The sequence below is a fragment of the Pinus tabuliformis genome, chromosome 3_1 (genome assembly GCF_031772625.1).
Source record: "Pinus tabuliformis cultivar Carrire ecotype Pingquan chromosome 3_1, CPIR1, whole genome shotgun sequence".
Taxonomy (NCBI): domain Eukaryota; kingdom Viridiplantae; phylum Streptophyta; class Pinopsida; order Pinales; family Pinaceae; genus Pinus; species Pinus tabuliformis.
This window is the reverse complement of record NC_142301.1, coordinates 369,293,645-369,308,637: the sequence shown is the minus strand read 5'-3', so window position 1 is coordinate 369,308,637 and position 14,993 is coordinate 369,293,645. Positions and strand designations below refer to the sequence as shown.

The following is a 14,993-nucleotide window of genomic DNA, read 5'->3' as shown; positions in this document are numbered from 1 at the left end:
CAAAGGTTACTTGCAAGATTATCTTGATTAAGGGCTGGTGATGGCCATGATGATAGGGCGAAGCACATTGGGATCAAATACCACTTCATTCGAGACATGGTGCTAAAGGGAATTGTGAAGCTCTAATACTTCTCCATTGATGCGCAGATTGCTAATATTATTGCAAAGCCTCTTTATAGGGGAAGTTTGTGTACTTTCAAAACAAGCTTGGGCTTGTCGTGAATATCTCTCTTATTGAGAGGGAGAGATTATTAGACACCATTATGAATGGACATTCTCCCTGTGTCGTTATGACCTTGGTTGGAGAAGTTCTCCTTGTGTCATTATGACCTTGGTTGGAGAATGGTTTGACATATTAGATATCATCATGGATTGATATTCTTCCTATGTCTTTATGACCTTCCTTGAAGAATGGTTTGGCAGACTGACATTCTTCATGTGTCACTTTGACCTTGGCTGGAGAATGATCTGATAGAAGACTTTCTTCTTGTGTCACTTTGACCTTGGTTTGAAGAATGGTACGATAGAGGATATTCTCCTTGTGTCAGTTTGACCTTGGTTGGAGAATAGTCAGAGGCTGCTCAAATGAGCGAGAATCTCCCAACATCATGTTCAAATCTCTATCTAGAGTGAGCTTGTTTATCATTGATGAGGCCTTTGGTGTTTCACGTAGACTATATCCATAGTTGTTTGATGATGAACTGTGATTATGTTGATGCTCGTGATTATGATATTGATGATGATGCTTATCTTAATCTTGATCTTTCCATAGAGAATTTGTCAACTTGAGATCATCTTGCTAGTCATTATGAATACCTCCCTAATTAAGAGGGAGTGTTAAATTTTGTAGCTATGGTCGGTCTTCATAATTAATATTTTATTGATGTACTTGTTACCCGCCACCTATGGGTAGTGTATATAGGAGAAATTTTTTCTCCTAAATGGTCCTCAACCGACAGCCAGTAGCCCCGTGCATCCACTAGATAGCTCGATGTGCCATTATCTTTGCCACTTCAGCCATCCATGTGGTCCCTCACCCACTTGTTATGATTGTATGTTTGAAGGTGGGCCTCTCGACCCTGAAGGTATGGCTTTTCATTGGTATAGTTGAGTAATTTCCTTACTTGCCATGGGCACTTTTGGACATGGATTGGTGGGGTGATTCGGTGGAAAGAGTGGGCTAGGTTTGTATTTTTGTATCCTCTGCCCGATTTCATGGTTAGCCTTGTATCCTAGTGCCATGGGATCTCCTTTACTGGCCATTAGCTTTAGGGTTGGCACTACGTTGGAAATCCCAATTTTGGTTGCATGGTCTCACTTCCCGACACCATATACATCATTCCCTTCCACTCATTTTAGCCCCATTCATATCTTTTCCCATCCGGGTCCACATGTGTCCATTGGGTCGACATAGGGTTAACCTCTCCCTCCCCTTGTCCACACCTTGGGTTAGGCCTTGAATGATGCCTTGAAGGTTGATGTATCGAAAAAACAGGAAAAACATAATTTGGCCACTCTCAATAGGAAATGTATCACAAAATGCAAAAGATAGCTGACACATACAAATTTAGCACATGGTCAAAAGCCAAACATGAACTCTACCCCTTATCCATGACCATCACCCTGGTTCCTATGGGTCCTAAATGAGCCCCCTCCATCATTAAGGAACCCATGATTGTCCCAACACCTAGTGGGCGATGAACCGCCCCACTTTAAGGGGGTATCCATTGCCATATACTACACATCATGCTCTCATCACCTGGGGCCGGAGCAGTTATGAAGAAAAATCAATCAAAGGCAAAAGGCATATGAAGAAGGGTGGAAAAACAAAGGCCAGGGTAACTTATGTACCATGATTTGCTCCCTCCAACACACATATACCCAGGTGTGGGCTTCCCTTATTATAGCTACCCTTCTACCATGACATGTGGTCTAGATGAATCCCTTGATCCCCACTCCGTGCCATTACTATATCATTTGCCACCTACCACTTGAAGGATGTACCATGGACATGTCACCCCCTTTAAAGGTTGAAACCAGCTAACAGGGTCCTTGATTAACCCCTTATTGAGCTTGGAGACACTTGTACATGCCAAAGCCAACTATGGAAGGGATGCCACCATGAGTGCCCCATTGATTCCATAGTTTGTAAGCTCTTTTACTTTATTATTCTAATGATTTGTTGTATTCAAGGGTAAGGGGATGCATTGGATCTTATGCAGGATTGCAGGTGGGTCTCCATTTTGGGTTTGGTCACCCTATACAAGGTCCTAGCCCTTTAGAGGGCCACGTTGGCACTTGTAGGGTGAGCGTTGAGAGCCATGGGCCTCCACCATAGTAGTGTTATTTTTTCTTAGGGCTATATTATTCTTTGCTTTGATAATTGCATTTCTTTATTTACACATTAAATTCACCCCTTAACATCATAACATTATTCAACAACATATGCAACTATGTAGAAAGAAAAATATCATCATCATCAATGCAACGAAACATAAATGAACAATAGAAGAAAAAAAATCACACATAGAGACATCAGGATTGGTCAGAGAATAAGGCAAAACCCACTATGGGGAAAACCCTTTCGAATTCTTCTTCTTATTAGATTGTCATTGAATGATTCAACAAAAGAGAGTAGAATGATCCATGTCTTCATCCATACAACTATTAAGCAAAAATCAACTAAACAATTATGAAATGAACCCAACCATGCCAATACTCAAAACCTTGATTCAGAAGCCTGTAATGAATTGTCACTGTGTGTGGTCAACTGCCGAACACTGCGATCAATGAGCAAAAACTTTAGATAACTGAAAAAATAAACCCTAACTTTCGGTCGAATGGAGGACATGTGCAAGTGACTGAAATGCTTCAGTCACTCCCTTGAACATGTAAGCCAGCAATTGCAGTCAAAATCAACCTTTCGAAAGCTTGCGACTGTGACTCAAAAACCCTAGATGCTAGTCGCATGGAAGACGTGTTGGGTGTTCGATTGAAAATTTTCAGTCGCACAAATGAGCTGAGCAGTGAGCAACTACTGTCGAGATCTTCTTGTGTCATGCTTGTGACTGAGGCCCAAAACCCTAAAACAAAGATGCAAGCTTTGGACCCTGCAATTTGTCCTTCAAGCATACTCATCCCTCTGCGAACCTGCCTTAGACCTGTACGAACCAAAACCAAGAAAGAGAATAGAAGAATGTCTCATAATGATGTCCAAATAAGGTTGAGGTCACTTGTATTTATAGCCTTACAAGGGTGTCCAATCTGCTTTAGGGCCAACCTAATCAAATATGCGCATGTGGGCTCATAATTAAAAAATACACTTTCCCTTGTCCAAATTTGATGATCTTTAGGTCGATTTTTGTCCTCTCAAAAAGAGGAATTCAATGAAAATATCATCTCCATCAAATGAGCTATTCAATGTGGAATTTGGCCCTAGTTGCCAATTTTAACACTCCCTCTCAACTAGGGGGAATTCCAACTTCATCATGTCATGTGTATCTTGTCATCAAATTATATCCAATCTCAAGCATCTCATCATCACGTATCGTCACTGTTCATCTCAATTCATCTCTTGTTTATTCTTGCTTATCTCTTGATTGTCCTTGCTCTTATGCTGAACATCCGCAAATCTAAAAGAAGAATTTGACATCGATGGGGAGCCTAAGCTACCACCCTCTATTCATCGGGGAGCCACTGCTACCCCCCGAAATCACTGCTAGCGGGGAGCCCAATGCTACCACTTGGGAAACTTCAACGGGGAGCCAAATCTACGACCCGCATCAACATCGAAGAGCACATCTCAAAATCACATCGGGGAGCACATCTCAACCTAGAATCTCATGGGGGAGCTAAACATCTACAATCCCATATTGAGCAATAGGTGATATAGGGGAGCACATCTCAACCCATCCTATTGCCTACCGATCTTCCCATCAATGACCCTCAAGAGTCATGTGGTAGAACACTTGCATCATAATCCGAGCTTGGGCTAGATACTCGACTTATCAAAAGGTAAGGATCACATGCCCCAAGCCTCTTCAACCTGTTGGCCAGACGGGGAGGGACAATCCCAACAACCCCGACTTGTGGGTATGATGCCAACTGGGGTATACTTTGCAAAAGACGAAGATGGGGGAGCATCATCTCCAACCGTATGGGTAATAGATAGGGGTGATACCCTATTGTCCAGAGATCCCTCAACCCAGGAGCCCTCCATCTCAATTCCATACCTGGGAGCTCAAAATAGGGGGGAAGAGCTGGCTCAGTGTCCTCGATCAACGTTGTTCTCTGTAGATCAGCAACATATCATCGTGCTCATATATGGTAATCATCATGTCTCAATAGCAGTTGTCTCTTGTTCATGCAGGACATCAAATCAAATATCATATTAGAACGAAATATACATATCACAAAAAGGATACCATAGTCCTTCTCCCTCTCACGGAGGTGCCAACTACAAGACTAAGCTTGTCTCGTACAACAACACTATTTCAATATATGAAGGTATCTTAGTCCTAGTTATATATGGGATTCTCTGCCAATTAGATCCCACTCATTACTATTGCAATGTGTCCCTGTCATATCTAGAACTTCCCTGAACGACTCTCCAAAGAGCTTATTCATCTTGCCTCACAGCTAGTCATGCGAGCAACATCGTACTCAACCTCAGTCGTGCTTAAAGCTGCAAATTTCTCATCCAAAATATCATGGTAGATCTCATACTAAGGCAGCACCTAGATGCACTCATTAATAATTATCCCAAAACAACATCAGTACATCCATGCAGTCACATATCATAGGATGAATGTCTCAGATCAAAAATTGATCTCCCATGCAAATATCTCGAAGGGTGCTTGGCACAACTCAATGTGTATGAAGCGACTCAATCATGAATTCCCTCAAGTTTTATGCACGACATATATATATATACATATATATACGGACGGGTGTTGGAACATCAATGCTTCAATCAACTGTCGGTTGCCAAGTCAAGTTCAACAATATCTCTTCACAACTTATTGAAATTCAATCAGAGTGTCCAAGGATTTGCATTTCCACTTTCCAAAAATTCTTCAATAGCTTCGTGATATAGATTTTCTTTTTCAAACTTCATGACGTGATACATCGTGCCATGATTCTTCATTTCGAAATTCAGAGGCCATCTACCTCATACTTTGATCATCAGAGGCTCATTTCCTGTCAATAATAGACCGTCAATATATAAAACCATAATCAAAATCATAACTTGGACCACTTTTGAAGTAGAGGTTTCAATCGACTCATCTTCTTGACTTCATCAGATGGCCGTCAATATAGACATATTAGGCTCGGGGAACTTGCTTCATACAACTACTTTATGCAAACATAACATTTTACCAAACCAATATGCTCAGCCTTACATAAATCCATATTGTGCAACTAAATCAACTAAGTCAGCTTATCAAATTTTAGAATCCAGGCAAAAAATAATATCAAAATCATCAATATCACTATATCAAATTCTTTAGACCAGGTGATAGGTAATGCTTTCATCTTTTATCATGCCAACAAGATGTCATTTACTAGGCAATATCAAACTTCATCAAGTCATGATCATAATTAATCATTTCCAACTCTAGATGCAAATGCATACACCAATGATAAGTCACTGAAAGTCACTATGCCCATATAGCATTATTATCAAGGCAAATCATCAGTTCTCAAATCAAATCATTAGTCATCAGGTCAAATCCAAGTTTGCTATCACAGTGAGATCTATAGTGTAGTGCCCACTCTAGTTTCCTGACTCTATTATGACATTATCTTACATACTTTAGTCTATGAGGAACTCAGGCTGAGGATCCAGAAACATGACTCTAGTATCAGTGAATGTGATGGTTATGTATGTTCTCTATTAATATTATGATTACGATATAATTAATGGTTATGTGTACTCTCTATTGATATCATGATGGTGATAGTAGTAAAGGATAGACATGTTTCTATTGATGTTATAATTATGATAACTTTGATCTATATGTATGGTTCCATTAAGGTTATGATGATGCTAGCCATGATGGAGGTATCCCCTATGTTAGCTACTTACATTAGTTCTGGTTCACAATGAACAATGATGTGAATGACTAGGTGATGGTAAAAATGCTATTATGACAATGACTAACACTGAAAAACCTGGTTACTGATTATTATTGAGTATGGCAGGAAACCACTAGAGGCACTCGCACATGACGAGTTGACGACACCTGGTTTGATGAAAATTTATATTATTTTATCTTGGAAGTTCTAATCGATTTTGAAACCTGCTATATATGTTTATCTATATTCTGATGATATGATAATGGTTGCAGGCACAGATGAGTTGCTTGGCCGAATGACTCACATATGGGTAATGGGGTTGTACAAGTGGATGGAACTACATGGGAGGGGTGGGACAGTGTCCCTGATCTCACCCACTAGCACTCCCGCCGTGACTTGGGTTGGAAGGGTTGAAACACCTTCGCCTTCAAGATCATGATGCCATGAGGGCAAGTCCCCAAGTTGGGGCGCTCATGAGGATTTTACCGGGGGGCGCGCAACAAGGCGGATTCCTTGATCCCCGACACCATTAGTCTCACTATAGCAGGCAACATAAGAGATGATAGCGGTCTACAATGTTGCACCTATACTTTCCCCTCGTAGTCACTGGATGCTTGAAGGGCAAGTGGGGTGGCACCCTTGAAACTTCAGGGGAATTTCTTGAAGGGCACGACCAACTTGGCACCCTTGGCATCACAAATAAACTAGTAGGTGTGGCACCCTTGGAACTTCTAGGGAAGTTCTTGAAGGGCACAACCAAACTGGCACCCTTGGCATCACAAATAAACTAGTAGGTGTGGCACCCTTGGAACTTCTAGGGAAGTTCTTAAGGGCACAACCAAACTGACACCCCTGGCATCACAAATAAACTATTAGGTGTGGCACCCTTGGAACTTCTAAGGAAGTTCTTGAAGGGCACAACCAAACTTGGCATCCTTGGAATCATTAAAAATAAATAATAATAAATAAATATAAGCAAGGAATGAAAACTAGGTAAATTTACATCAAGGGTAAATGATGATTAGAAATCAATGTAATTAAATCAAAAATAAAACTTGGAATAAGGAGGATCATAGGAAGAATTAAAATAGAGTACCTTAAAAACTCTATCCTTCCCATGTTGGAAAATACTAGGAAGATTATGTGGTTTAATTAGGAAAAAGGGGAAAGACAAACATAATGGTAAAGATAAAGATTAATCCTAAACTAATTTAAACATAATTAAGAAAAGAGGAAGGTGAATTAAAATAAGAATAATAAATTAAATTTAGAGAAATGTAGAGAAGCTCCATGTGTCAACAACCAACATAAGAATATCCATCTAGGAGATAACCTGAGTTAAATTAGGGAGTAGATTGGGGATAAAATCTTGACTCATTAATTGACTTCAAGTAATGAACACAAATTAAGGAATAAAAGGGGGGGAAATAAAGAGACAACTAGGAGAAGAAATAGGAATCTTGTTGAGGTGAGGAAAATATTAGTTTTCAATAAAAATTTAAGTAAATAATTTTGGGAGACCCTTGATGTGAGAATGACACATGGGTGGGTGAATAATCAAGCTATTGAATTATAAAAAAATAATTAATTATGCATGACATGACAAGTGTCACCTTGAGGACTCCTATAAAAGAAGGGGCAAGCCATGGGAGAAGGGACTTTTTGGGGAACCCTATTGTTGGATGGAGGAGATGATGTCAGAGCAGTGATTACGAAGCTATAGTGAGTTTGGTGAGGTAGAGGATTTTAGAGAGGGGACTCTGGAGCCAAGGTGTGCTCTCCTCTACCAGCTAGTGCTTTCCTCCATTGTACAACCCCATTGCAGCTCGGGGGTCCGCGGGGAAGAAGAGTACCCAAGGAGTAGGCTGGGAGGTTAACCGGTGGGTCTTCGCATTCGGATCAAGTGCGTCATCATTCACTCGCGGAGGTGACCAGCTACAAGGGAATACCAGCAACAGCAGAGCAAGTGGAGTCTTGCCTTCTGGTGAACGGTACATATATATTTCATTACTATTGATCTTAGTTAAAAGTATGAAAACGTTATGATATGTTTCCTGAAATGAGTGGCAGGAATGTGTGTGTTAAATAAATTTGAATTTCAATGCGTTTTTTTTCTGGTTGTATTTCCTGTAAAAAAAAAAAAAAAAAAAAAAAAAGAACGCATTTCAATGTGTTTCTTTTCTGTGTAAGGACCATATAGAGACTATATACATTTTTTTTTTTTTAACAACAAATACAACCAGAAAAGAAACGCATTGAAATTCAATTTATTTAACACACACATTCCTGCCACTCATTTCAGGAAACATATCATAACATTTTCATACTGTTAACTAAGATCAATAGTCATGAAATACATATGTACCGTTCACCAGAAGGCGAGACTCCAATTGCTCTGCTGTTGCTGGTATTCCCTTGTAGCTGGTCACCTCCGTGAGTGAATGATGACGCACTTGATCCGAATGCGAAGACTCACCGGTTAACCTCCCAGCCTACTCCTTGGGTACTCTTCTTCCCCGCGGACCCCCGAGTTGCAATGGGGTTGTACAATGGAGGAAAACACTAGCTAGTAGAGGAGAGCACACCTTGGCTCAAGAGTCCCCTCTCTAAAAATCCTCTACCTCACCAAACTCACTGTAGCTTCGTAATCACTGCTCTGACAACATCTCATCCATCCAAGAATAGGGTTCCAAAAAGTCCTTTCTCCTATGGCTTGCCCCTTCTTTTATAAGAGTCCTCTTAGATGACACTTGGCATGTCATGCATAATTATATATATATTTTTAATTTAATAGTTTGATTATTCACCTACCCATGTGTCACTCTCTCATCAAGGGTCACCCAAAATTATTTACTTAACTTTTTATTTAAAACTAATATTTTCCTCACCTCAACAAGATTCCTATTTCTTCTCCTAGTTGTCTCTTTATTCCCCCCTTATATTCCTTAATTTGTGTTCATTACTTGAAGTCAATTAATGAATCAGGATTTTATCCCCAATCTACTCCCTAACTCAGGTTATCTCATAGATGGGTATTCTTATGTTGGTTGTTGACACATGGAGCTTCTCTACATTTCTCTAAATTTAATTTATTATTCTCATTTTAATTCACCTTCCTCTTTTCTTAATTAGGTTTAAATTAGTTTTAGGATTAATCTTTATCCTTACAATTATGTTTGTCTTTCCCCTTTTTCCTAATTAAACCACATAATCTTCCTAGTACTTTCCAACATGGGAAGGATAGAGTTTTTAAGGTACTCTATTTTAATTCTTCCTATGATCCTCCTTATTCCAAGTTTTATTTTGATTTAATTACATTGGTTTCTAATCACCATTTACCCTTGATTTAAATTTACCTAGTTTTCATTCCTTGCTTATATTTATTTATTATTATTTATCTTTAAAGATTCCAAGGGTGCCAAGTTCGGTTGTGCCCTTCAAGAACTTCCCTAGAAGTTCCAAGGGTGCCACACCTAATAGTTTATTTGCGATGTCAAGGGTGCCAGTTTGGTTGTGCCCTTCAAGAAATTCCCTAGAAGTTCCAAGGGTGCCACACCTAATAGTTTATTTGTGATGCCAAGGGTGCCAAGTTGGTCGTGCCCTTCAAGAAATTCTCCTGAAATTCCAAGGGTGCCACACCACTTGCCCTTCAAGCATCAAGTGACTACGAGAGGAAAGTATAGTGCAACATCATAGACTACTATCATCTCTTATGTTGCCTGCTATAGTGAGACTAATGGTGTCGGGAATCAAGGAATCCGCCTTGATGCGCGCCCCCCTGTAAAGTCCTCATGAGCGACCCAACTTTGGGACCTGCCCTCATGGCATCGTGATCTTCAAGCGAAGGTGTTTCAACCCTTCCAACCCAAGTCACGGCGGGAGTGCTAGTGGGTGAGATCAGGGACTCTATCCCACCCCTCCCATGTAGTTCCATCCACTTGTACAACCCCATCACCCATATGTGAGTCATTCGGTCAAGCAACTAATCTGTGCCTGCAACCATTAACATATCATCAGAATATAGTTAAACATATATGGCAGATTTCAAGATCGACTTAGACTTTCAAATATAAAAATAATATGAATTTTCATCAAACCAGGTGTCATCAACTCGTCATATGCGAGTGCCTCTGATGGTTTCCTGCCATACTCAATAATCATCAGTAACAACGTTTCTCAATGTTAGTCATTGTCATAATAGCATCATTGACAATCCCTAGTCATTCACATCATTGTCCATTGTAAGCCTGAACTAAAGGAAGTAGGTACACATCCATCATGGCTATCATCATTAAACATGAATGGAAAAATACATATTTATTAATCTATCAACATCGTAACAGCGATTAGAAAATATACCTATCCTTCAAATTTATCATCATCATGCTTTTAGTAGAGAGCATACATATTCTTTACTACCCTCATCATCATAAATTCAACTAGAGACCAAACTTAACTATTTAATGTTGCAATCATCAGAACACCAATAGATAAGATACGTAAACTATTTAATGTTGCAATCATCAGAACACCAATAAATAAGATACACCACAAGTGGTAAACATAGCTTAAGGTAGTCACAACATGTCATAGGCATTCACAGGAAAAGGTACGAGGGCATGTGGTCCAGTAGGCAGACCATAATATTAAATGTAAGTCAATCTCTTTATTTTTCTCGTCAATGTTTCTCATCATTTTTGGTGATTTTCGGCTATCATTTAATACATTGGTGATGCACACGGCTGATAGGAATCCTGCTTTCAATGCTGTATATCCTCCATGTTATTTTGATATAATAACTAACTAAGAACAAGTGATGGCTTCATAGGAGATTCTTATAGGTTTGGACATCCTAATAGTCCCAAATGATGAGAGGTAAATATAACCCTGCAAATAATGCACATTGCACGCAGGACCCTGCCAAGAAGATCTACACACAAATAAATGAGAGATTGAGAGAGTTGAAATTGCAAGTGCATTCACTGATAAACATAAAGAATATTAGCGATTGAGTGGAAAGCCCTTTTACAGGCCTAGGGTTACCCTCCTTAAAGAGATTATCCTAGAATGAATTGTAATTCCTCTACTGCCTCTAGGTTGCTATAAATCCAAATCATTTATACAATGTATTGACTTCATTTTAACCACAAATAAGCCTGTGATTATTTCCTGAATCATTTAAATACTTATCCAACTTTCTTTTGTCATAACTACTTATATCATATAATGGCTCAATATAACATATAAGCCACACTATTAAACATGATAATACCTCATGACTATGCAACTGAAACATTTGGCCCGCTTGCTCCTTGTTTTGGTATGGAAAACCATTCTGGTTTGGAATGCCTAGCAAGCCTATCGAGAACATTTCCTTCGATTTTTGGTTCAGAACTGTTGTTCCTCTACTTAAAAAAGTCAAGAAAACAATTAAGAAAAAGATAGTCTCTACTGCAAAAAATAGTGTTATCATACAACAATGCTAGTTTTTATTAATAATAAATACTAAAAAATGATATTTCTTTTTCTCTTGAAAACCTTGCGGGGGAATCCAAGGGATGTCTCCCCACATTTGTGGATGTCATTCATAGTGAACCCATTTGCATAGTCAGTGTGTCACCCAGAGGATTCAAACCGGACACCTGCTGGCACAGAATTAGCCAAATGCCCAGTGTCATTGACGACAACAAGTTGAGTTAACTTCTTGGGCTTTATATACTAAAATATCTTATATGCATACATGTTTGTATATATTGTTTCCCCATATCTTGAAAGTTTGAAAGTACCGTGCCAGTTTCCTTATTCCCAATGACAGAAGTTTATGATATATCATATTACATTATTGGCTTGTAACATTTGGATGTCAGAACTGTTCATGCTTACAAGTGGTTATTGTAAAGTTGTAGGATGTATTTGAACTTCCCTGCCATTGCAACTGAATTCGTTCTCGTGACTACAGCTAGACTTGGTCATTGTAACTAATTGTTTCCCAATTGCAACTAGCTTCTCTTGCCTCTTTTTAAGTTTGTATGTAATAAACCTTCCATTGCATATATCTTTGTGGATGTAATTCCTGATTGTGCTCACTAAATATTTTTAGGTAGATTTGTAACTAGCTAAGAGCCCTTTTATGTTCACTGTGCCACTTTTTGTATGTGATAGGTAGCAAGGATAGTCTTCAAACTTTATCTGTATTAGAGAAGTTGTATGTATTTGTTGTTGTTAGACTACGTGCATTATTACTTTTATGTTAGGAAATGAGAATCCCTTTATACATTTTGTTTGACCATCATAGCTTTATCTTCTTGTATACTCACTTCACTGTGGTATTTGAGTTATGTTACGAGATGTCGAAGATCGTGTGTCTTAAAAGGTTTTATGTTGACGACTAAATTTATTAGAGGGATTGAAGTAGGAGATTGTTTGTGTAAGTATTACATTATTTCGCTCCTCTGTGGGCAACCATCTGCAACCAATTTCCTTTTCTAATGTTGGGCAGGACTCCATTGTCTTAGAGTCTCTCTGGGATGCCTAAAAACTATTGGAAACGATAATCTTTTATGGATCAGGCCCAGATTCAGGGTTGAGATAGTTGAGAATAGCTCTTGAAAATATGCTTACGCTGGACCTGAATGTATCTAATGCAATTTTGCCCATGAGAGGTATTGGCAGAAAAGGAAGTAGCTATACGTTTGAAAATGCTGAAGTAATTCAAGAATGGTGTTGAAGGTATGGATAATGGAATTTTTGAGATGAGACTATTAATGTGCTTGTGAAGGAATCTGTATTTTATGTTACATTTTGCAAATTGAGAATATAGGAAGAACATACACGTGCTTCTTTTGAAATGATCAGTGTCAGCATGGACTTGTATAGTAAGTAAGAGGTGTAATGCGATGATAATTCAGTTAGTTGTAAATTCAAAGCAATTAGTTTGTGTGGACCTTGATATCATGTTTCCTGGATATATGACAGTCTAATATGTTTTGATCTAGTGAAAACTAAGGCATGTTATTCTCTTCATTGGTGCTTTGTTATTTGCATTTTTGTGCTAGTAAATCCACATATTGACATTTTACTTAAAGTTAAATTATGCAAAAAAAAGAAAAAAAGAAAAAAAAAAGGAGACTTGCATTATGAACATAGTATGAAGGATGATCATAACAAGGACAATTGTTGGGCATTACATCTCAAGCTCATGTTCGAAGGAACTATACTTGAAAGACACTCTTGAATATTCAAGAGGTTAAAGGAATGAAAATGAGAAGCATTAGATTTTATGACAATGTTTCATGAGGGCCTAATAGAACTAATTAGGTAAAAATGATAAAAATAATAATAAATAAATTAGTTGAGAAAATTACTTAATCCAGAAGATGAAAACGATTTTGTTAATTGATTTTAATTCCTTAGAAAAAAAAAATGTGCTTAATTTAAAAATCAGAGATACCTGTTACCAGAAGGTTAGCAAGAGTTTCAGGAAGGATTCCTAGGATATGTGTCGTCGTTTTCCTTTATGTTTCGAGGACTTCGGGACGAAGTCCATTGTTAAGAGGGGGTGTATGTAGTGCCCACTTTAGTTTTCCCGACTTTAATACGACATTATCTTAGACACTTTATTCTTCGAGGACCTCAGATTGAGGATCTGGACCCATGACACTATTATTAGCGATTGAGATATTCATGGTTGTGATGTTTATGAATGCTTTCCATTGATATTATGATAGCATGAATGGTTATGTAGTTTATCTATCAGTATTCTGATGATTGCAATATTGAATAGTTAAGTTGGTCTCTATTTGAATTTATGATGAGGGTAGTAAAGAATATGTATGCGCTCTACTAAAAGCATAATGAGGATAAATTTGATGGATAGGTATATTTCTACGATGTTACGATGTTGATAGCTTAATGAATAGGTATGTTTCCATTGATGATTATTGACGATAGCCATGAGGGATGTGTCCCCTATGTTACCTACTTCCTTTAGTTCAGACTTACAATGGACAATGATGTGAATGACCAGGAATTGTTAATGATGCTATTATGATAATTGACTAACATTGAGAAACCTTGTTACTGATGATTAATGAGTATGGCAGGAAACCATCAGAGGCACTCACATATGACATGTCGATGACACCTGGTTTGATGAAAATTCATATTATCTTATCTTTTAAAGTCTAAGTCGATCTTGAAATCTGCCATATATGTTTAACTATATTATGATGATATGTTAATGGTTGCAGACACAGATTAGTTGCTTGACCGAATGACCCACATATGGGTGATGGGGTTGTACAGGTGGATGGAAGTACATGGGAGGGGTGGGACAGAGTCCCTGATCTCACCCACTAGCACTCCCGCCGTGACTTGGGCTGGAAGGGTTGAAACACCTTCGCCTTGAAGATCACGATGCCATGAGGGCAGGTCCCAAGGTTGGGTCGCTCATGAGGACTTTATCGGGGGGCGCGCATCAAGGCAGATTCCTTGATCCCCGACACCATTAGTCTCACTATAGCAGGCAACATAGGAGATGATAGTGGTCCATGACGTTGCACTATACTTTCCCCTCGTAGTCACTGGATGCTTGAAGGGCAAGTGGTGTGGCACCCTTGGAACTTCAGGGGAATTTCTTGAAGGGCACGACCAACTTGGCACCTTGGAATCACAAATAAACTACTAGGTGTGGCACCCTTGGAACTTCTAGGGAAGTTCTTGAAGGGCACAACCAAACTGGCACCCTTGGCATCACAAATAAACTATTAGGTGTGGCACCCTTGGAACTTCTAGGGAAGTTCTTGAAGGGCACAACCAAACTTGGCATTCTTGGAATCGTTAAAAATAAATAATAATAAATAAATATAAGCAAGGAATGAAAACTAGGTAAATTTACATCAATGGTAAATGATGAT

General features: G+C 38.8%; 1 protein-coding gene across 4 annotated transcripts in view; it reads left to right on the top strand.

The window, feature by feature from the left end:
- LOC149187244 (uncharacterized) overlaps positions 1-14,993 on the top strand; it is a 212,433-nt gene that overhangs the window by 177,115 nt on the left and 20,325 nt on the right. Inside the window, exon 3 of one of the 4 annotated variants that reach the window (XM_089411322.1) lies at positions 6,351-6,469. The exons of the other annotated variants lie outside the window; for them this stretch is intronic. Coding sequence (XP_089267448.1) covers positions 6,351-6,377 — 27 coding nt within the window. The 3' untranslated portion in view covers positions 6,378-6,469. Of the gene's footprint in view, positions 1-6,350; positions 6,470-14,993 lie in introns of those variants that run through there. 4 annotated transcript variants of the gene reach the window in all.